The 21,082-nt window shown below is 44.0% G+C and overlaps 1 protein-coding gene across 3 annotated transcripts in view; it reads left to right on the forward strand.

Annotated features, from left to right (window-relative positions):
* The window catches only part of ARID5B (AT-rich interaction domain 5B), a 209,524-nt gene that overhangs the window by 143,880 nt on the left and 44,562 nt on the right, over window positions 1-21,082 (forward strand). For all 3 annotated transcript variants that reach the window (XM_056795952.1, XM_056795955.1, XM_007478274.2), the window contains one exon: window positions 15,220-15,332. In XM_056795952.1, the coding sequence (XP_056651930.1) occupies window positions 15,220-15,332 (113 nt within the window). The remainder of the gene's footprint in view (window positions 1-15,219; window positions 15,333-21,082) is intronic.

A 21,082-nucleotide genomic window follows, 5' to 3' on the forward strand; every position in this document is an offset into this window, starting at 1 on the left:
GTTTTTAAATCTTTGCTGTGTCAGAGGAAAGTTGATCCACCAGGACTAACTTTAGGTGTTTGGCCATCCCTAGACTATCGGAGACCATGGAGCCAAATTCTCTGCTTCCTAGGCCATATGTCAGAGAGGCAATAAGAAGCCAATCATCGCTGTGTCCCTGTGCCCCTCATTGCTAAAGCAGTAGCAGATCGGGCAAAGTCTGGGCCTGAAAGCTGTTGTCAATCATGGGGAAAGGATATTTGTCAAACTTTACCATTCTTTTGATTCCAAAGAATCCCAAAATCCCACAAGCAGTTGAAAATTTTAGCTGGGAGTCACATCTTCCTCCTCGTGCCGAGTTTGCCCATCTGTGCAATGGCCGGATAATTTCTTGTTTCCCCCAAATATTTGTGAGAGGCTTTGTATTTCTCGGTGAAAGGTACAGCATTAGGACAGAGTATCATTACTTATTCAGTGATGGAGCCCAAACAAAGGCCCTTTGAGTCCCCACTCTTTGTAAGCTCCCTTGTAAATTACCTACTACTTAAACAGTGGATTTCAGAGGTCATCAAATACTTTTTGTTTGGTTGTGTTTGCTTTATTATTTTTAAAAGCGAACCCGGCTAACTGGGGGATTCATGTTGGAATAAAAAGACATGAAAGAAAGGGTATTTTCAACTTGCACAATAGTACAAAGGAGAGCAAGAATCATCATGTTTTTCTAAAGAGCTCACAGCTGTTTAATTTTATAGTAAAATTACTTTAATAACTTTGCTAATTCAAAGACAAAACCAAATGGCTTTTGTTGCAAAACTGGCCTGCCATATGTGATTTGGAAAACCAAGTTAAGGTTTAATCAGCCTCGAAGATCATATTAAAAATATAGGGCATTTTTCTCCATGCTGATTGGGGGGAGTTGTGATGATTAATCAGACTGGAAGTCAAATAGAAGAAAACAGCCATCCCTTCGCTTGGTGTTGGGAGGAGAGGCAGGAAAGGTTCATATTTTCATATACTTTCCTCTGGCTTCCCCCATCTTTCCATTAATCTTCCATGTACTTGCAGATATACTGATTGGTTTGTTTTAATACCAGGTCTGTTTACTTTTCAGGGATGGGCTTGTTATACAGGAAATTATCCAAAGTCTTCCAGCCACAGCTGAAAATGAATTTTTTTAATAAAGTGTGCATGCTTAGTTTGGCCATCCTTAAATACAGTGTGAGCTCCTTCAGGGTTTGCTTTGGGGTTTTTTTGTGCGTTTGTTTTTTTTTTTTTGGAAGAGTAAAATTAAAGAATCTCTCCCAAGAGGAGGGTCAAAGAATCTTAAAATCGCCTCCCCCAAAGCCCTTCTTTGATAATTCAGGAAACCCAAGAGGTTAAGTGATTTGTCTAAGGTCACTCTGCTAGTGAGTAACAGAAAAAGAATTTGAATACAAGAATAACAAGTCTAATTTTAAAATCGCGGCATCCGAAGGAGAGATATCATACCTACACTTGTTTCAGTAGGGGCAAACTTTCCATATGTTGCCCATTTTCAGAAGCAAAATAAACTGCTCTTTAAAAAAAAAAATCTTGAAATTGAAAAAAAAAATCTTGGTGGTTCTTCCATATTAGGGAATCCCACCGGCTTGTTTCCTTGGTTCCTATAATACGGAGCTCTATTTTTGGTCCGGAGGGAACCTTTAATGCAGAGGGCAGTGATTGTGAAGGATCCCAAACCTTGGAGAAATCAATGGCCACAGCAACACTTATGGTCGGAAATAGAATGGAGTCATTGTATGTGGGCAAAAACAAAGGATCGGGATTTCCCCCGACCCCAGACGGATGCCCCCTCTACCTGGGAGGAGATCTATTTAAAAACAAAAAGCCAAAAAGGCTGGGAACTGGGCGGTCGCTCCCAGGGCGGAGAGACGTCTTTATCTGCATCAGACTGAAGACACTGACTCGTCTCCCTCCACCTCCCGGCTCTCTGTGTTCTCCCGGATGCAGTGCAGAGAGCGAACGCTAGAGGGCGAGGGAGAGTTTCCTTTCAAGTAACTAACAAAGCGTGGAGATGGTTTTAATATCATCTTAGTGTTTAAACTTGAAGGATTTATTTCCCGGCTCCGGATCGCCACCTTGGAGTTTCCACCGACAGCGAACAATGGTCCAAATAAAGCTCCTTTGGAGGGAAAATGGAGAGAGGGTCAGACAAGAGCTTTTGCCCAAATAAGGCTTTTTTTTTGGGGGGGGGGACCCCTGCGTTAGATAATGATCAGCTGACAGTTAGTCATGAGTTAATAATGTTGCAAACCATGTGGACAGAGACAAACGGGGCCACAGTTCAACGGCAGAACCGTAGCAGAATATGCAGCCATGTCTGGGTTGAACCATTTGGGAACTTAATAAAACCGGAAGGGGTCCGGAGGATGGATGTTTCCTATCCCTCTGGAGGCTTGGCAAGTGGCGGCTCTGGATTTCAGAGTGAGGAGGGGGTTCACTTCAGGATCAGAGATCCAGAGCTGGAAGGGACCTCGGAAGGCATCTCATTTTGCAGATGGAGAAACTGAGGCAGGGAGGTCAAGCATTTGCCAAAGTGTGATAGGTCATAGGCTTAATCTGACCCCTTTGGTTTACTAATGAGGAAACTGAGGTTGCAAATATGGGGGGGGGCCTCCATTTTACAGATATGGAAACTGAGGTTGGAAGAAATAGTGGTTTCTCCCAAATCACAAAAGCAGCAAAATACAGAGGCTGGATTTGAACCCTGGTCTGTGTTCTCAGCTTGCCTGTCCTGCCCTGAACATCAAAATTGGGGGGTGGGGCAAGGTTTTTGCTTTGTAAGAAAGACCGAGTCCCTAGCTGTCCCCACTTAAAAGTTTTTTAAAGTGCTTTACACATATTCTCTTTTCTTTATTCTCATATTAACCCCAAGAGGTAGATGCTATCATGATCACCATTTAATAATAAGGAAACTAAGGTTTAAGAGACTTGCCCAGGGTCACATAGCTAGAAAGCATCTGAAGCTGGATTTGAACTTGGGTCTTCTGGACTCCCAAGTCTAAACAAATGTCCACAGTACTGCCTAGCTTCCTTAAAGATCAGTCAAGTCCCTTCCAGTTCTAGGTCCTATACCTAGCAACCTCTTCCATTCAAAAAGGGAATGGCTCTGCCCTGAGGTCCTTGTCCAAATAGGAGCAATTTAGGGATTCAATTTTCCTTTCTGATGGTGGCAGAAAAATCAAAAGTGAGAGAAAATCCTCATTTTATGGAAGGCTCTTTTTTTTTTCTAAAACTTCTTTCAGTTTCTGAAAGAATTGAGCCTTTTAAAACCAAAGCCTCCCCTTGGTGATATTGAACTCTGTCTTTTGTGCTTCTCCCACCCCCCCACGCCCCACCTCTTTTTTTTTTTTAATGATAAAGTCCAGGATTAAAAATAAAAAATCACCCTCATAATTTTCCAATCTTGAGTCTGCACTCCGTTGAATGTCTCCATGCTAATTTACACCACCCAAAAAAAAGTGTCCATTTCAGTTACTTTCAAATGGGGAATGTTTTCTTAAGAGATGGAGCAAATCGATTATCCTCAATGTCGAGAATAGAATATCTCATTTCCAAACCCAAACCAGGAGAAATGGTTGAACAAGAATGCACTGTGTACATAGGAGTTAGAAAATTGTTCTGATATTTACTGCTCCTTTCAAGGATATTCAATACAGAATGTAGCTTTCAAATCTCGGCTGCCGTGTTCTATTCGAGCTCCCCAGAACATTTCAATTACAGATAAGAAGGAGGAGGTCTCCTGATTATTATTTTTTTAATGACAAGAATTCGTCCTCTCCATTGACAAGGTCCTCCTGGCTTGAAGTCCTGAGGAGACGGAGGAAATCCAAATGTGTGTGTGTGTGTGTGCTTGGAAACGTTTCCAACCCAAATGCAGAAACAGTCAGAAAGATGTCGAGCCTCTGAGGGGTTAACGTTAATTTTTTATGATGTGATACCATCCTGAGAAAGAATGTATATCTATGTTTACGGAGACTTCTTCCAAAAATGGAAATGGGAGATTTCTCTAAACGGAGGCTTAAATCTTTCCCAAAGGCCCATCTAGTTTAACACTTGAACAATATCCTTTTGTCCTCATTTTCATGGGCCACTTGCACGGTTTTTCCTCCCCTTTTCCCCCACCTGATCCTTTGGCTGGGATTGGACCTTCTTAAGTAGATCCATAGAAGATGGTGAATTAGGGAAAAGCAGATAGAGAGAGGAGAGAGCAAGAGTTTAAACTCCCTTCCTCCCTCTTCCGAGCCAGTTCTAGAGTTCATAGTAATGATAGTAGGAATAACATTTTATGGACCTCCATAAAAGCTTGAAAAGCCCTCTTCATGTTATCAGATTTGGTCCTATAACAACCCAGTGGCAAAGCTGCAATTAGCCCCATTTTACAGATCAGAGAACTGAGGCCAAGGAAGGATAATGGCTTGCCCAGGGCCACCCAGCTAGGAATGGTCCATGGCAGGATTTGGACTTCCATCTCCATGACTCCCAAAACTGCTCCTGTGCCACCTAGCTGGTGGGGTTGGTAGGACTTGTTAAATAGTTGCCATCTTAAACTAACCCCAGATAATTACGAAGCAGATGGGTGATCGATCACCCCTTCTCAGCATTCTAAATTGTGATTGGACTTCATACTTTCCCACCACGTGGACATTTGGGAACCCATACCAAGAGGTTCTCCAGACCCTACCGATCCTCAGAAGCGATTGAGGTCACAGGGAAGAGCTCCCCAGAGGATCTTGTGCCCAGGACTACGAGGGGGTGTCTCTGCACTGAGGATGCTTCCCTTCTTCAGAAGGAATTTTCTGATGAGGGATCCCATAGATGAGGGGAGGGCAAAGGGAGGGTGAAGCTTTGGCGAGTCCCAGATGAATCTCCATCTCTTTTGCTCCTTCCAGAAGGCTTTTTGAAAGAGAAAATACCATGACAAATGCTGCTTCCTTTTCTGTTTTACAACCGTCCTCAAGTCTTAAGCTTGAGGCTCTGCTTCTAAGTGTCAATTATAGCATCTCCAGGGCATGGTTGTAGATCACAGTGGAAGAACACAGGGCTGGACCTGGACGAGCGGTTTAGAGAGCTGTATTTGTGTGGTTTGGGGAAGGTCATTTTCTCAGTTTCCTTTTAGATCATCTAACTAAAATTCACATAATATTAACATTTACAAAGCACTTTTCATACATGATCTCATTGAGCCTTATGGGATGTAGCCTCTTTTGTGCCATGGACCCTTTTGTAGTCTGGTGAAGCCTTTGAACCCCTTCTCAGAAGAATATTTTCAAAAGCATAAAATAAAAAACAGAATTTCAAAGGAAACTTGATTATATTAAAATACAGTTATTACTTTTTTTATCCTGTTTATAGAACCCCAGGTTAAGAACTCTTGCTTAAAACAACCCTGTGAGGGAAACACCATTTTACAGAAGGGAACACTGAGGCAAATGGCTAAGATTTGATGGTAACAGATGCTGCTACCTTTGTTGTCTTTCTAGCTCCAAGATTCTAAGTCTATAAACACCCACACTGAATTTCAAGTATCGATATCCTTTGGATAAAAAGCCATTTTCTGACTTCCTAAATTTTTTCTCTAATCATTGAAATGCCTCCTCCCTTCCCCCCTCAACTCTATATAATGAGAAAACAACTCATGGAGCATTGCTTGCTGGTCAGTGAGAGACGTCGGAATTGTTTGATCGATGGTTCTCCTCACCATTCTCCCTTGGAAATTCATCAATGTTGACAAAGCTAAAGATGTCATAAGTGGCTTCATCCATTCTGATAGCAAGAATTCATGGAGTCACATGCTTTCAAACCAATTAGTGATACAGATGAGCCAGCATGATTTGTTTAGTTTATGAGGGGGAACTATAATAATTTGTGTTTTGAAGTGTTTTTGAGAAATGAAAGCCCTTCGAGGCAAGCCAAGAAGCAGACACGCAAATCACTTGCCTTCGAATTCTCTCCAACTTTGATGAAGGCCACTCACAATTGTTCTAGCCATCGCAGGTATGAGATGGGGAGTGAGTAAGAGTGAGGGGTGTGTTCTGGGAGGGGGTAGAGGAGTATTTATTCACTTACGTGGCTTGTTGGACAGTCAACGAGTACTTCAGCTTCAGGTATGACAGATGAGGTCATGCATTCCACCCTCATGAGCAACGTTGGACTGCGTCACTCATTTGGACAAAATGCCTTCATGGTTGGGTCTCAACTTCCTCCATCTTCATTTTGTCAGCCTCCGTGTAACAGAATGAACACACATTTCCCCTTCCTGGGATCCGATTTCCACTAGATTTGTAGTGAGTAGGATTCAGGAGGGCTCCTAATGGTAGGAAAGAATCCAAGCCAGGCAACTCAGGACCCAGGCTTGTCACCCACCCTTCCCAACCACATTCTTGTTAATGGAGCCTTCTCCAAGGTAGGTGCCCATTCATCCCAGGGTAATGTAGAACTAGAGCTTTGACTCAGGTCCATGGTCTCCTTCTGTGGGTTTGTAGTCTCGTCTCTTGGGGTGACCTGGTGCTAAATGATCCAATTACAAAGGAGTCTTGGGAATCTCTAATATCTTTATTTGGAAAAAAAAAGGGGGGGGGGAATTGTTCTCCGGAACTTTGAGAACAATTAGAAAATAATGAGTGTGAAGCACCCATAGATGTCTTCCTCACTGATAATGGAATCATCTGGGATTTCTTCCATGGGAGACTCCATCCAACAACTATCCATGCCTCAGAAACAACTTCACGCATTGTTGAATTTTTGCCCCTGTCCCCCCAGTTTGTGACACTCATCCTGGAGATGAATGTTTGTTTGTTTGTTTGTTTGTTTGTTTAATGTAACTAGACTAGACCACGGATGCTCTACCCTGAATCCATGCCCCATGCTTTTGTCCCAAACTTTTTTCAGCTTAGTAGGCGAGCACCATCTAAAGATTGCTAAAATTTGCCTCTCTTATACTAGAACAATGGCTAGATTCAAATGTCATTTTTATCATCGTTATCTTCATCTCTTGGGGGACTACACTACCAACCGTAATTTTTGAAGTCTAGGAGAAGAAATTCCATAAAAGCCAGCAGGCGGCATTTGAACTTGGGGCTTTTAGCCCTCCAAGGGAGGCGCCTTCTAAACCCAAAGTTAGAGTCAACAGATCAGGGTGGCGGTTATCAGCTGCCAGGTGGACTGAGTTAACCACACTGATTTAGCCCCACTGTGTGAGGGGCTGTGTGTAGGCAGATGCCATTGAAAACAGTAAATATAGAAATAAAATGCCATTTCTGGGAAACGTGTCCATATTTATATATTTTAAAGCCATGTGTGCAGGCCAAATTTAGTGCTTTAGTTTTTAGTTTCGTGTTGTTGGTTTTTAGTATCTGAAAGAAGAGAAATCCTATAAAGAACAATCTGCAAATTTTTTTTTAATTCTCTCAATGTCAAATGTGGTTTCAATAGAAACCAAGCCTGGCAAAAGCCTCTAAGACTCAACCTTTTAAATTAATAACTTAAAAACACCCAAACTATTTTTTGCCTCGGTGAAAGAGGAAGTCTCTGAAGAGTCAAAAGGGAAACATTTAAAATAGAACACAGCAATGACAATTAAATTATTTTTTCCAGAAAGAGCATGTCCCACCCTACCACTCATCAGAGTATTTTTAAGATTCTTGTCTCTGTAAACAGAGCTTTGAGATCTTCAGAGGAATGGCATTAGAGAAATGCGGGCTATTATCTCCAGCCTGTGCCGCACACACACCACATGTAGTAGAACGCTTTCCAGCCTCCAATATTTGAGTCACTAGCCTTTTGTTTGCTGTTGCCATCCTGTGGCAATTTGCAATCAAATGAGTTAACTTTCCCCTGACTCCCTCTGGATGTTGACCTCTGGTGTCAGCCTGGGTAAAATGGGCTTTGAACAACTTATGGCTGTTCTTTTCAGGGGAGGGGGGATCCGGTCCCCCCCAGAGAGCCTCCTCTCTCCAGCTCAGGGCACCAGGCATGTCTTGGGAGAGCACAGAGATGTTTGCTCTTTGGCAACCAGCCTCCTCTTTGCAAGATGGGAAAGGCTCGTGAAACGTTGAGTCCATCCAACTTTTAGAGACGTTTATCTTTATGGTGTTTCCAAGACTCAGTGAAAGTTAAAAAAGAGGGGGTTCCCCCCCCCCCGGAAAATGGGTGCATTCAGGCCAAAAGCTCTTGTTTTATTATTAGGGATTGTTGTTGTTATATTGTGTTTGTCTATTCTGGGGGTTTCTGCTGGAATCCATCCCCACGCCGGGACTTGCGCAGTTGTGTCATAAATAGACAATGAGAATTTTTGGTGATGCTCCGGAGGCTTTGAGTGAGCTGGAAGGAGCAGCTCCTGGGCACGGGGCAGGATGATGCCCAGAGGATGACCCAGAAGGCACCAGGCCACACGGGAGCGTTGGGGCTCTTGGGATTAGCACACTTGCTGTTTGGCTTTTTGGAACTCCTTAAAGGCGAGTGTTTGCTCATTCCACAGCAGCGAATGAGAAGAAGAGATGGGCCAGGGTGCAGGAAATCCTGGGCAGACCACAGAGATGTTTAAATGATCAGCCAGAAGCGCAAAGGTGACTAATTTGGGGTGGGGGAGGGAGGGAGGATGCTTGAGGGACTTAAGACCGCTAACGTTTTGGTTTCTGATCCCTCACTGGATCACAGTCAAGTAGAGTCGAGCCCACAGAGATTGGCCAAGGGTTCCGTGCTCCTGTAGTAGGTGATGAGGACTTAGCAGAGTATCTTTCACCCATGGAAGGTTCTCTGTTGACTGCTCCAGGCGGGGTTATTAAAATAAGTGGGGGGCAGCTGGGTAGCTCAGCGGGTGGAGAGCCAAGCCTAGAGACGGGAGGTCTTGGGTTCAAATCTGACCTCAAACACTTTCCAGCTGTGTGACCTTGGGCAAGTCCTTTAATACCCATTGCCTAGCCCTTACCCCTCTTCTGCCTTAGAGCCAATACACGGTATTGATTCCAAGAGGGAAGGTGAGGGTTTTATAAAAAAAAAATAAAAAGTGACTTTTCCATGAATGTGAGTGACTAGATGCAAATTATATATATATACTCTCTATAGGAAAATATATGCATATTCGCATGTGTGTCTTGTCTTTTTTTGTAAATTTGGGAGTGAGCTTAATGAATCTCTTACGAGTGAGAGATTAATAGACTTGGCTTGAGCCAGGCATGACTTAGGCAGGAATTGACTTGATTTCCCTATGTGGTCTCCCCAGTAGAAACCAGTTTTCCCCTGGAGCACGGATGTATTCTTCCCCCTCTTAAAAGGACTCTTAAAAAAATGTCATTTCTACTCCATAGCAAACTGGGGGTCAGCTTTTGTCTTCCAGAAAGATCAAATGGCATAATCGAGATTGTCTCGGTCGGTCTTTAAAAAGGGGTCTGTGGATTTATGTAGAGAGAATGTAAGCATGTGCATTCGGTTATTGTGTTTTCATATCATTGATTTTCTTTGTAATCCAATATATTTTATTCTGTGCATTTCCTGGCACTATTTTAAGAATGGGTAGGTAGTTCACTAGACTGCCAGAGGGACACTAACACAAAAGGTTAAGAGTCCTTATTCTATCAAATTTCCAGGTGTCATTATGAAGGTGGATAGGTGTGTTAGAGATCTAGCACAGCATGGTTTGGAATAACAATGGCAGGAAGAGGACATAAACAAGCATTTATTATGCTCCTATTCTGGGTCAGGCACTGTTCTAAAGCACTTTCCAAACACCTCATTTTTCCCTCACAGCAAGCCTGTGAGGTAAGTGCCCCATTTTACAGTTGAGGAAACTGAGGCAGACAGCTTAAATGACTTGCCCAGAGTCATACGGTTAGTAAGTGGGTCAGGATTTGAACTTACCTCTTCATGACTCCAAAACCAGAACTTGATCTGCTGGGTCAGCTAAATGATGCGGGATTGAGGGTGACATTCGATGTAAAATCATTGAAGGCTAAGATTCCTCTATGTAGCATAGTGTGTTTGTCTGTCTATCTATCCATCTATCTGTCTGTCTATCTATCTTTATATCCATTCATTTATCTGTCCATCTATCTATATCTATAGATCTATCTGTCTGTCTGTCCATCTATATATACATCCATTATCTGTCTTGCTATCTATCTGTCTGTCTATCCATCCATCTTTCCATCCATTTGTCTATCTATCTATCTATCTATCTATCCATCTATCCATCTATCCACTCATTTATGTCTTGCTATCTATCTATCCATCCGTCCATCTGTCCATCCATCTATTCATCTATCTATATCTATCAATCTGTCTGTCCATCTATGTATACATTCATTATCTGTCTTGCTATCTATCTGTCTATCCATCCATCCATCCATCTTTCCATCCATTTGTCTATCTATCTATCTATCTATCTATCTATCCATCTATCCATCTATCCACTCATTTATGTCTTGCTATCTATATATCCATCCATCCATCTGTCCATCCATCTATTCATCTATCTATATCTATCAATCTGTCTGTCCATCTATGTATACATTCATTATCTGTCTTGCTATCTATCTGTCTATCCATCCATCCATCCATCCATCTGTCCATTCATTTGTCTTGCTATCTATCTATCCATCCGTCCATCTGTCCATCCATCTATTCATCTATCTATATCTATCAATCTGTCTGTCCATCTATGTATACATCCATTATCTGTCTTGCTATCTATCTGTCTATCCATCCATCCATCCATCCATCTGTCCATTCATTTGTCTTGCTATCTATCTATCCATCCGTCCATCTGTCCATCCATCTATTCATCTATCTATATCTATCAATCTGTCTGTCCATCTATGTATACATCCATTATCTGTCTTGCTATCTATCTGTCTGTCTATCCATCCATCCATCTGTCCATCCATCTATCTATCTATATCAATCTATACATACACTCATCATCTGTCTTGCTAACCATCTGTCTTTCTATCCATCCATCCATCCATCCATCCATCTGTCCATCTGTCTATCTCTCTATCCATCCATCCATCTGTCTATATCTGTCTACCCCCTATAATTACACACACACACACACACACACACACACACACACACACACACACACACGTGTGCACATAACACACACACAAGCATACGTGCTTCTTACACATCTGAAAAAGAAAGGTCTGGCCCCCTGGATGAGCGTGCTACTTCTGAGGTTTCTTGCTATGTTCCTGCCAAAAGATGGGCTCCTCAGGTCTCAAAGCTCCCCCAGAATCCAGAGGGGTCTGTCTCTGGTGACTCCTGCCTCACTGCCTCTCAAGGAGTATTTTGGGAGAATGGTTCTACCCGCCATTCAGAAATTCCTGTAGAAGCCAGTATGGCACCAGGCCTGAGATAAGCAGGAGCTTGAACAATGGCCAGATTGGACTTTCTTTGAATATCTAGCCAGGAACTGAAGAGCTGTCCTACGGTTACAGTATGTCTGAGGTTGCCAGCTCCAACCCATATCTGGGCAAGATGACTCTTTACAGCATCCCCAACAAGCAATCATTCAGTGTTTGCCTGAATGAGGATCTCACTACTTTCCCCTCCACTCCTTTAAATTCTTACCTTCCATCTTAGAATCAATACTATGGATTAGTTCCAAGGAGAGGGATAAGGGCTCGGCAATGGGGGTTGTGACTTGCCCAGGGTCACATAAGCTAGAAAGTATATGAGACTAGATTTGAACCCAGGACTTCTCCGTAGGCCTGGCTCACAATCCACTGGGCCACCTGGCTATCCCGAATTGACTACCTTTTGAGACAGTCCATTCTAATTTTATTCTGCTCCAATTGTTAGGAAATTTTCCCAAGTCAAAGTCTGGGTTTCTATAGCTTCTCCCCTAATTTGATCTTCTGGGGTTTAGTAATTCTGGCATAATTTTTACATGATTCCCCTTCTAATACCAATCCCCACTGCAACATATCCTTCACTGATTCATTTTCTTCCATTCTTTCAAATATTTAGGCAAAAGATGGGGTTGGGACTGGGAGGTGGGGATCATATTGGCACTGAAGATAAGGAAAATCCCCAGACACCCACCCACTCTTCCATCATACCATCAGAAATAGTGCCACATAGTAAAGGATTAATTATTAAACAGCTAGCATTTATATAGCCTTGCTAAGATTCTCAAAAGGCTTTCTGAATATTCCCTCGTTTTATCCATACAAAAATCCTGAGAGGAGGCAGGTGCTATCGTTATCCTTATTTTATAGATGAGATAACTGAGGCAGATAGAGGTGAAGTGACTTCTCCAGGGTCATACATCTAGAAAGTATCTGAAGGCACAATTTGTTCCCCAAGTCCATTGCTGTCTCTCCCCCTTCCTAAAGAGGAGACGTCTGTGCTCCGGGCTTCTTGTCCCACTTAAAGTTAATTCTCTTATTTGTTATTTGTTTAACTTCCTGGAATCCAGCGCAAGCTCCTTCTTGGAGCTCGGTCATCCGTTGTTGAGTTTGTTTGTGCCGGAGAGGAATGGGCGCTTCTCTAGATCTTTGAGAAACTCAAGGAAAGGAGAAAGTGCTGCGTTCTTCTGGGCAGCTTGGACCTTTGTGCCCTCTTGGTCCTGCTTTGCAAGCAGGTGAACTTTCCCTGGACTGCAGGACCAGGGGGGGTGTTTGTTCCAATCCTGGGAGCCCCAACAGGAGAAAAGAGACCCTTTGGGACGCTGGCCTCTGGTCCTCTGCTTGGCTTTGACTCGTGCGTGTTGGAAGCTCTTCCATCACGCCACGGCCAGGTTTCCTGTTGCCTTCTGCTTCGGCGTCATTTCAGCGATCGACACCCAAAGTTTACCTAGCGTATCGCAGGCATTCGAGCTTTGACTTTCTGGCCAACTGCAGTAAAATGTGGGAACATTCCTGTTCCTCTAGCAGATATGGAACGCCTTGGCTCCGGGCTCCCCTCGTTGTCAGATCCATGGAACGTGGCATGGAGTCCTGGCCCGGCGCGATGCGAGAGGTCAGAGTCAACAAAACAATTAGGATGAAGTCACCAGCCCCATTAAGAAGGTGGAGAGCAGGGCAGCCTCGCTGCCAGTCTGGCAAGTCCAGGGGCTCATCCCACACTCCCACACTCGGGGCTAGTCACGGCTCTGTGTTTACATGAGTAATGCAGCCGCGGGGGGAGGGAGTTGTAAGCAGAGAGCAGAGGCTCCGGAGGCTCATTTGGAGCAAAGCTGACGTCCTACCCAGGCAGCCCACGACGTCCAGGGAGGTAGTAGTGGGCAGTCACATGCTGTGTACGTCTGGCATTCATGAGCACAGATAGAAATCAGGCTGATGCTTGGAGATCGGAATGGGTAAATCATGACTTTCTCTTTGCTTCATTGTGGGGCAGGTTGGCTTCTGGTCAGACATCCAGGCGAGGCTTCTGCAGAATCTCAGGTTGGAGGGGAAGGAGGGACTGGAGGCGAGGCGAGCGGACACAGAAACAGGGAAACCGACCCAAACCCAGAGCCCTTAGTTCTTTTTTGTTCATATTGTCGTCGTCCCTGGCATGGCCATCCCCCGACTTCAGGCGGCTCAGCCCACAAATTGGGAAAGTCACGTTAGGAGCCTTAACTGCATTTGCCAAAGCTTAAGATGTAACATGCCCTAAACCCCACTGGTTAACTGTGTGGCGGAAAAAGTTAGATTAACAGCAGTGAGGAAACCCTGCAGGGAGAGGCTTGTGGTGTTTGGCTAATCCTCCCTTCAAGCACAGCAGAGCGTGGCTACCTCGAGGAGCCAGTTGTTGTCTAGTGCGCCCATGACTTGTCATCTGCGACCTACGGGATCCTGCTGCTGCTTAACGCTGCCCACCAATGGGTGCCGGACAGAGGTGATGCTCGAGAAACGGCGGCCTCCCCTTCCTCCCTTCTTGATGTGGCTCCGAAAAGGAATGGAGTTTGACATTAGGGATGAAATACAGCTTGGATTGGCATCCTGGGTCCTGCCTCTTTCCACAGAGCTCCAGAAGGGCTGGACCAGCCTCGGCAGGATCTTTGGAGGTTCCTTTAAAAAAACCTCAAGATTCCCATAAAGCTGGTCCTGAAAAGAAAGTTGAACATGCCAGTGATGCCAAATATGTTAAAGATGTTGACTGTGCTGGCCACAGATTAGGAAAATGCATTTTCTACTGCTCAGGCTGTTTTGGTGAACTAATTCTCTCTCTCTCTCTCTCTCTCTCTCTCTCTCTCTCTCTCTCTCTCTCTCTCTCTCTCTCTCTCTCTCTCTCTGTCTCTCTGTTTCTCTCTCTTCTCTCTCTCTCTCTTTCTTCCTCTCTCTCTCTCCCCTCTCCCTCACTCTCTCTCTCTGTCTCTCTCTGTCTCTGTCTCTCTCTCTCTCTTTCTCTTTCTTTCTCTCTCTCTTTCCCTCTTTTTCTTTCTCTTTCTTTCTCTCTGTCTTTTTCTTTGTCTTTCTCTCTTTCCCTTTTTTCTTTCTCTCTCTCTCTGTCTTTTTCTTTTTCTTTCTCTCTTTTCCTCTTTTCTTTCTTTCTCCCTTTATCTTTTTCTCTTTCTCTTTCTCTTTCTTTCTCTCTTTCTCTTTATCTCTCTCCCCTCTCTGTGTCTCTGTCTGGATGTCTCTGACTCTCCCCTCTGCCTCTCTGTCTTTCCCTCTCCTCCTCCTTTTCTCTCTCTGCATATAAATTTACATTATTGATTTAGCGTCATTTTATACACACACACACACACATATGTAGTTATAGTTATAGTTATTTTGTTGTTTGAGACTGTGGCTACATTGAGAAACTTTCTTCTAAGGCTGATGTTTCCAAAGGCTTACACTGCCGTGACCTCACAAGCAGGCTGCTTGATCACTTAGGTTTGTGAAATCCAAACCAGAACGTCTTACTGCCTAGTTCAGAGATGATTTCCAACCCTGGACATTTCTACAAAGATATCTTTTCCATCTGTCTGTGGGGAAACGCATTTTCTTTCTGTCAACGTCCTTTAGAGACAAAGGGCTTGCTTTTATATTAATTAGATATGTTAAAGTATAATAGATTAGTCTGGGGAAATGGGGTACGGTGCTTTCCTAGTCTCTGCCGATATAGCCCATCAGTGTGAGTGACTCCTAATGAGAGGTGGCTGGGTACAGATGTGTACATTTCTATGAACAATTACAGGGGATTGATTTTGAGCCTGGCTTGGGTTGTTTAAGAAAACAAACCCATGTAAATGAAAATGACTATAAATTGTTCTCCATTTGTTTTCAGCTCCAAATCTTAAAGGAAGGCCACGTAAAAAGAAACCGTGCCCTCAGAGAAGAGATTCGGTAAATGGCATTAAGGATTCCAGCAGTAATTCAGATGGAAAAACTATTGCCAAGGTACGGTCACTCATTTGGAGCTATTCATTTTACTAATCTTTCTGCTTCTCATGTTAAAAATGTATGCCTTGTTTCTTGATTCCATTCAGAATCTGACTTTTGGTATCCTGAGCCATTGATGTGTGTGTGTGTGTGTGTGTGTGTGTGGTGGTGAGAGAGAGAGAGAGAGAGAGAGAGAGAGAGAGAGAGAGAGGGAGAGAGAGAGAGAGAGAGAGAGAGAGAGAGAGGGAGGGAGGGAGGGAGGAGACAGAGAGAGAGAGAGGACAAAGAGGGAGAGAGAGAGAGAGAGAGAGAGAGAGAGAGAGAGAGAGAGAGAGGGAGGGAGGGAGAGACAGAGACAGAGTCAGAGAGGGAGAGAGAGAGAGAGAGAGAGAGAGAGAGAGAGGAGAGAGAGAGAGAGAGAGAGAGAGAGAGAGAGAGAGAGAGAGAGAGGGAGGGAGGGAGAGAGAGAGAGAGGGAGGGAGGGAGGGAAGGAGGGAGGGAGGGAGAGAATCTTGACATTCTGATTAGTCAACAGAAAGGCTTTCCACCTCCAGCTTTGAGTTGTTGGGTAAAGGGATTGTGATTAAGCACCACGTCATCAAGGCTGAGATTTCACAGTTGGGGACACAATGACATGGTTTACTCTTGCCATATCAAAAATAAACCAGCTGAGCCATCTTCCACCACCCTACCACCCCGCCCCGAAAATGCACTCTTAAATATCTTTCAGAGATTAACAGAGGATGAAATTAGAAGTATCTAAATTTAGTCATTGTAATTGCGTTTTCCCCCCCAGGTCACCCCCAGATTGCACTAGAGTCATATTAAGAGTCTGACTAGGAGAAAGGCTAGAGAATGAAAGCCACAATCCTCAGCTAGGCCTTTGGAGAGCTTGTTTTGGGGCATTTTAACAAAAAGAGACCTTGCACTATTTCACTCTTCCTTGACGGGAAGGGGGAAAGGGTTCGTTTCTGTTTGTGGACCTCCCTCTTCAGGTTTTGCTGCCTTCGGTCAGATTCTCTAGCTCAGTTTACCAGGTATTTGGATTGGATGACATTTTTATGCCAAAGACGGTTCTGTTTTCCCCCCTTAACAATAAAACCAGCCATCATAATCAGCTCTGTAAGACTAGAATTAAGGGCCAGATTTCAGCAAACTCTGTTCTAGAGCCAAGTTTTGAATCCCTGAAGCTTCCAGTGGGAACCTGGGCAGGCTTTGATGGAGGAAAATACGAGCTTGGCCCTCGTGACACACTCCACTGGGTGACCCTCCCCTCTCAGAATTTCTATTCATAGCCTGTGATTAGGTAGCATGTTGGGATTTATAAAGTGCTTCCTTCACAACCCAAATAATCAATATTGACTCTCTAAATCTGGCATGACTGCCTCCCTAGAAAGCCTAAAAGAATTCTTAAGTGTTTTCAGAGGGCATTGATAGATAGAGAAGGAGGGAGAGAGACAAAGAGAGACAGAGAGAGATCATTTATTACGTGTCAGGAATTCTGCTAAGTGCTGATAATCTAAATACAAGCAAAAAATAAAAACAGTTCTTGCCCTCAAAAAGCTTATATTCTAATGGAAGAAAATAACACGAGACAAAAATGGAAAAGTCTGGGAAGTTAGGAATGAAGCCAAAAGAGAAGCGAATATGAATGCCCTCAACTCTTCCCAAAATGATGATCTTGGGCAGAAACTCAGGAATCAAGGAAGAGCCACAGAGGCAAAAGCATTTCAAGAAGGAGCAGGAAGGGACCTCGGATCATCTAGCCCAATCCTCTCATTTTGACAAATGAAGAAACTGAGGCCAAGAGAGGAAATGACTGGCCCTAAATCACTTGAGTAGTCAGAAGAGTCAGGATTTGAATTCCAGTCCTCTGAATCCATGATCAGGGTGGTGTTTTTTGTTGGGGTTTTTCCCACTTGCTAAGATCAGATTCTGGTCCTTTTTGGTTATGCATCCCCAGTGTGCAACGAGTTTCCCAAAGAGGCTGAGAGAGGAAATAGAGGTCTGTTTTATGCCTGGTTAAGAGCATCTCGAGTGTCTTCTCCTTGAGTTATGATTGATGGCAAAATCAAGAATATTTTTCATTGAGTTGGCGACCTCTGCCTGCCTTCATGAGGCTTGCTCTCACCCCTTTCCGTCTAAGGGGACTGAGTGGGCTTCACCAGTGAAAGAGCTTGAGGTTATTGAGAGAGATGTCAGTTAGAGCAGGTTCCTTCCCTGTGATGTGGTTTACAGGCTCTGACAAGATACTGCCGAATGGGGCCAGGAGGTTTCAGGACACGAGCACTCGGCAAGGCCTGGCACTGCCAGTTTCATGTTCTGGCAGCCTGCCCCATTCCTTTGGTGTGACATCACAGGTAGAACCTGAGCCCAGTTGCCTCACTTCCTCCAGTGCCATCTATAGTCACTACCAAAATATGCTGCCTAAGAGTGGCAAAACCATGAAAATTGGCAGATGTCTCCCATATGGCATTCCCAGCAAGCAGCCCCTTTCCCCCTGTGCCCAGGGAGATGAGGGTGGTCCCGAGGTTCTTCCTGTGCCCCAGATGCCGCCTCTCCAAAGTCGAACCATTTACTGACCTGGACGGTTGGTCGGATCAACTTGGATTCAGATAGACTTGAGTGTATTTGAGTATCGTCATGGAAAGACTTTGTGTTTGCGCGCTGGGACCAAGTATCTCAGGAACGATGAGACTTTAACATGCTGGGCTCCATTTCAAAGATGGACTGCTTAGGAAGCCCCAAGGTAGAATATGATAGCCATAACTACAATTTATGTATAGCGCTTAAAGCTGGCAAAGTTCTTCTAAATCCATTGTTTCATTTGATCCTTGTTGTGGTAAATGTTATCATCCTCCCCTTGGATGGCAACTGGGAAATGAAGTGATGGTCACAGAGCCAGGGAGTGCCAGGGACAGGACTTGAACCCGAGTCAATCATAACATCCTGTCCATTATTCCGTGGTGGAATCGATCAACCAGCAGACATTTATTAAATGTCTATTCTGGACCAGGCACTGAAGACACAGAAACAAAAAAAAGGAAACAATCCCTGCTCTCAAGGAGCTTTCCTAACTCCCAATCTGCTGTGATTAATAATTTGCAGAGGACCCTCCTGACAATAACCCTGTGGTGGTCATAGTATAAGTGTTATGAGGTCCATTTTGCAGATGAGAAAACCAGGGCTTGGAAAAGAAATGACTTTTCTCATGATCAGGTCGCACAGCTGGATACAGTGCTGAGTCTGGAGTCAAAAAGATCTAAATTCAAATCCAGTCCCAAACACTTACTAGCTGGGTGACCCTGAGCAAGTCACTTAACCCTAGGAATCAGTCGATGAGTTCAGTATTTATTAGGTTTCTATTATGTCCCAGGAACAGTGATGAGCACTGGAGATTAAAAAAAAGAAGTAAAATGCAGTTCTTGCCCTCCGGTAGCTTACAGCGGAATGGGGGAGACGACAGGCAAACATACAAAGCAAACTCTACCTAGGAAAAATAGGAGATAACTAACAGAGAGGAAGGAAGCACTGGTATGAAGAGGGCTCGAGAAAGGCTGCCTGTAGAAGGTGGGACTTACAGAAAACTGGGAAGGTTGGTAATCAGAACAGATGAGAGAGAACATTCTAGGCCAGAGAAAATGTTTGGAGCTGACAGATGGGGATCTTGTTCCTGGAATTGCCAAAAGGCCAGCATCCCTGAATCAGAGAGTACCTGGTAGAGAATAAACTATAAGAAGCCTGGAAAGGGAAGAGGGATTTGAGGGGATGCCGGGCTTCAAATGCTTTGGTATTTGTTCCTAGCAGCAATGGGGTTTATGGAGGGAGGAAGAGGTTGGGTGGCATGATCAGATCTGCGTTGTAGGAGGTCCAACCTTAATCCCTGGACTCCAAATCCGGAGGTGATTTGACTTGAATCTTCTTGGATGACCTGATTGAATGGATGCACCTCAGGGAGAAATGCTTCTTTCCAGCTCATAACCAAGACCTTGTTGGTGGAGCTTTGAAAAAGTGGGCTGAGATGCCAAATTTAAGGACTTCCCTTGAAAGAGCTGGTTTCCACCACCATCTTGGACTTTTTACTTCAAACCTTTGAGCGGTTTCTATGAAATCAGAGAGTATCAGAGTTGGGAATGACCGTGGAGATCAGCAACCCAGCATTTTACAGATGAGAAAACTAAGATTTAGAGAAGCAACATGACTTAACCTCTGTTCTCCGCTGGAACTCAACCCTGTGACTTCTGACCTTCAGTCCCAAACTCTGCGGGTCCCATGTCCCCTAGCTATTAGGTGCTCCTTGTTTGGACAGCCAACTTTTACTGTCCTTTGGGACGCACACCATGTCCAAGCTTCATTCTTGAAGTCAACTCAACATTCTTGGTTTTCTGAACATGTAATGAACATGATCCAGTCCCAATGTGACTGTCTTGCTATAGCAGCAGATCTCATGTGACCATCTGGATATGTGCTACGTCTGGACAAAAGAAATTTTCTTTGACTGAATCCTGAATGAAAGGAAATCCATGGGTGGGAGGGAAGACAAATCACTCCTTCTCTTGGAGAAGCATCTTCCAAAGACTTAAAGTTAATCAAGTGTGCATTTAGAGTGTCTTAAAAAGGGCCTGAGAAGGGAAAACCATCCTCCAAGTAAAGAGTGCTTGAACCACAATGACAAGAGTTCAAATCTTGGCTGTTCCATTTAGTAAGTCAGTCTACAAGCATCTGTAACCCCAGGAACCACAAGACTTACACGCTGCATCAGAAAGACCCTGACTCCATTTCAAGGGCTACATTACATTTGAAATGTTATAATAGTAACTAAAAGGGTTTCTTAAGGACTTACTAAGTGTCAAACATTGTGCTGAGTGCTGGGGATAGATCCAGTGAATTGGAAGAGCAGTCCCTGCCTTCAGGGGGCTTATAATCTAATGAGGAAGACAACTATGTACAGACAAGCTATATGCTGCACAAATGAGAAATCATCTCAGAAGAAGGCTCTGACTGTATTCGTGGGTATTATCATGCCAGTAGACTCTCTAGAACTCATTTGAATAGGAGGCATCTGAACTCGATAGTCTCTTAAGTTTCAGCCCAAACCTGAGATCGGTGAGTTCTGGTCTCGGTTTTCTCATTTGCCTTCCAAGGGGAGGATCATAGTACCACAGGATTCATATAAACTGCATCCCTTCCACATTTGCTTTGAAGTCAGACCTATTCAATATAGTTTGGCCACAGTGAAGGCTTGTTCTTTGAGTCACCAGGTATGCTCTATTTATGGGAGCAAAGAAGAGGCTTCTCATTGGAACGCCATCATCAGAAGGGAGAAGCTATTTGAGGGCATATGAGGGAGGTGGCTAACACCCGGATTTATGAAAATTGCCTCTTCTAGTCCATTAGGGCCACCATAACCACAGCCTAAAAATCAGGAAGACAGGGGGAAGCCTTTTGTCGCAAGGCAAATACAGGAAAACATGAAGAAGGTAGATTCTGTTCATAACCAGAGAAGAGAAGAGAGTGAGTTGATTTATAGTATGGAGAGGGAATAGATCTCATCAAGATGAAGAAATTCTCTCTACTAATTCAGGCTGACATCTTTGCAACCTTGTTGTTAGAGAGTTTTCCCATCATTATAGTCATGTCTGAGTCTTCATGACCCCATTAAGATTTTCTTAGCAAAGAGTATATACTGGAGTATTTGGCCATTTTCTTCTCCAGCTTGCTTTATAGATGAGGAAATGGAGGCAGAGTTAAGTGACTTGCCCAGAGTC

Source organism: Monodelphis domestica, chromosome 1 (genome assembly GCF_027887165.1).
Source record: "Monodelphis domestica isolate mMonDom1 chromosome 1, mMonDom1.pri, whole genome shotgun sequence".
NCBI lineage: Eukaryota > Metazoa > Chordata > Mammalia > Didelphimorphia > Didelphidae > Monodelphis > Monodelphis domestica.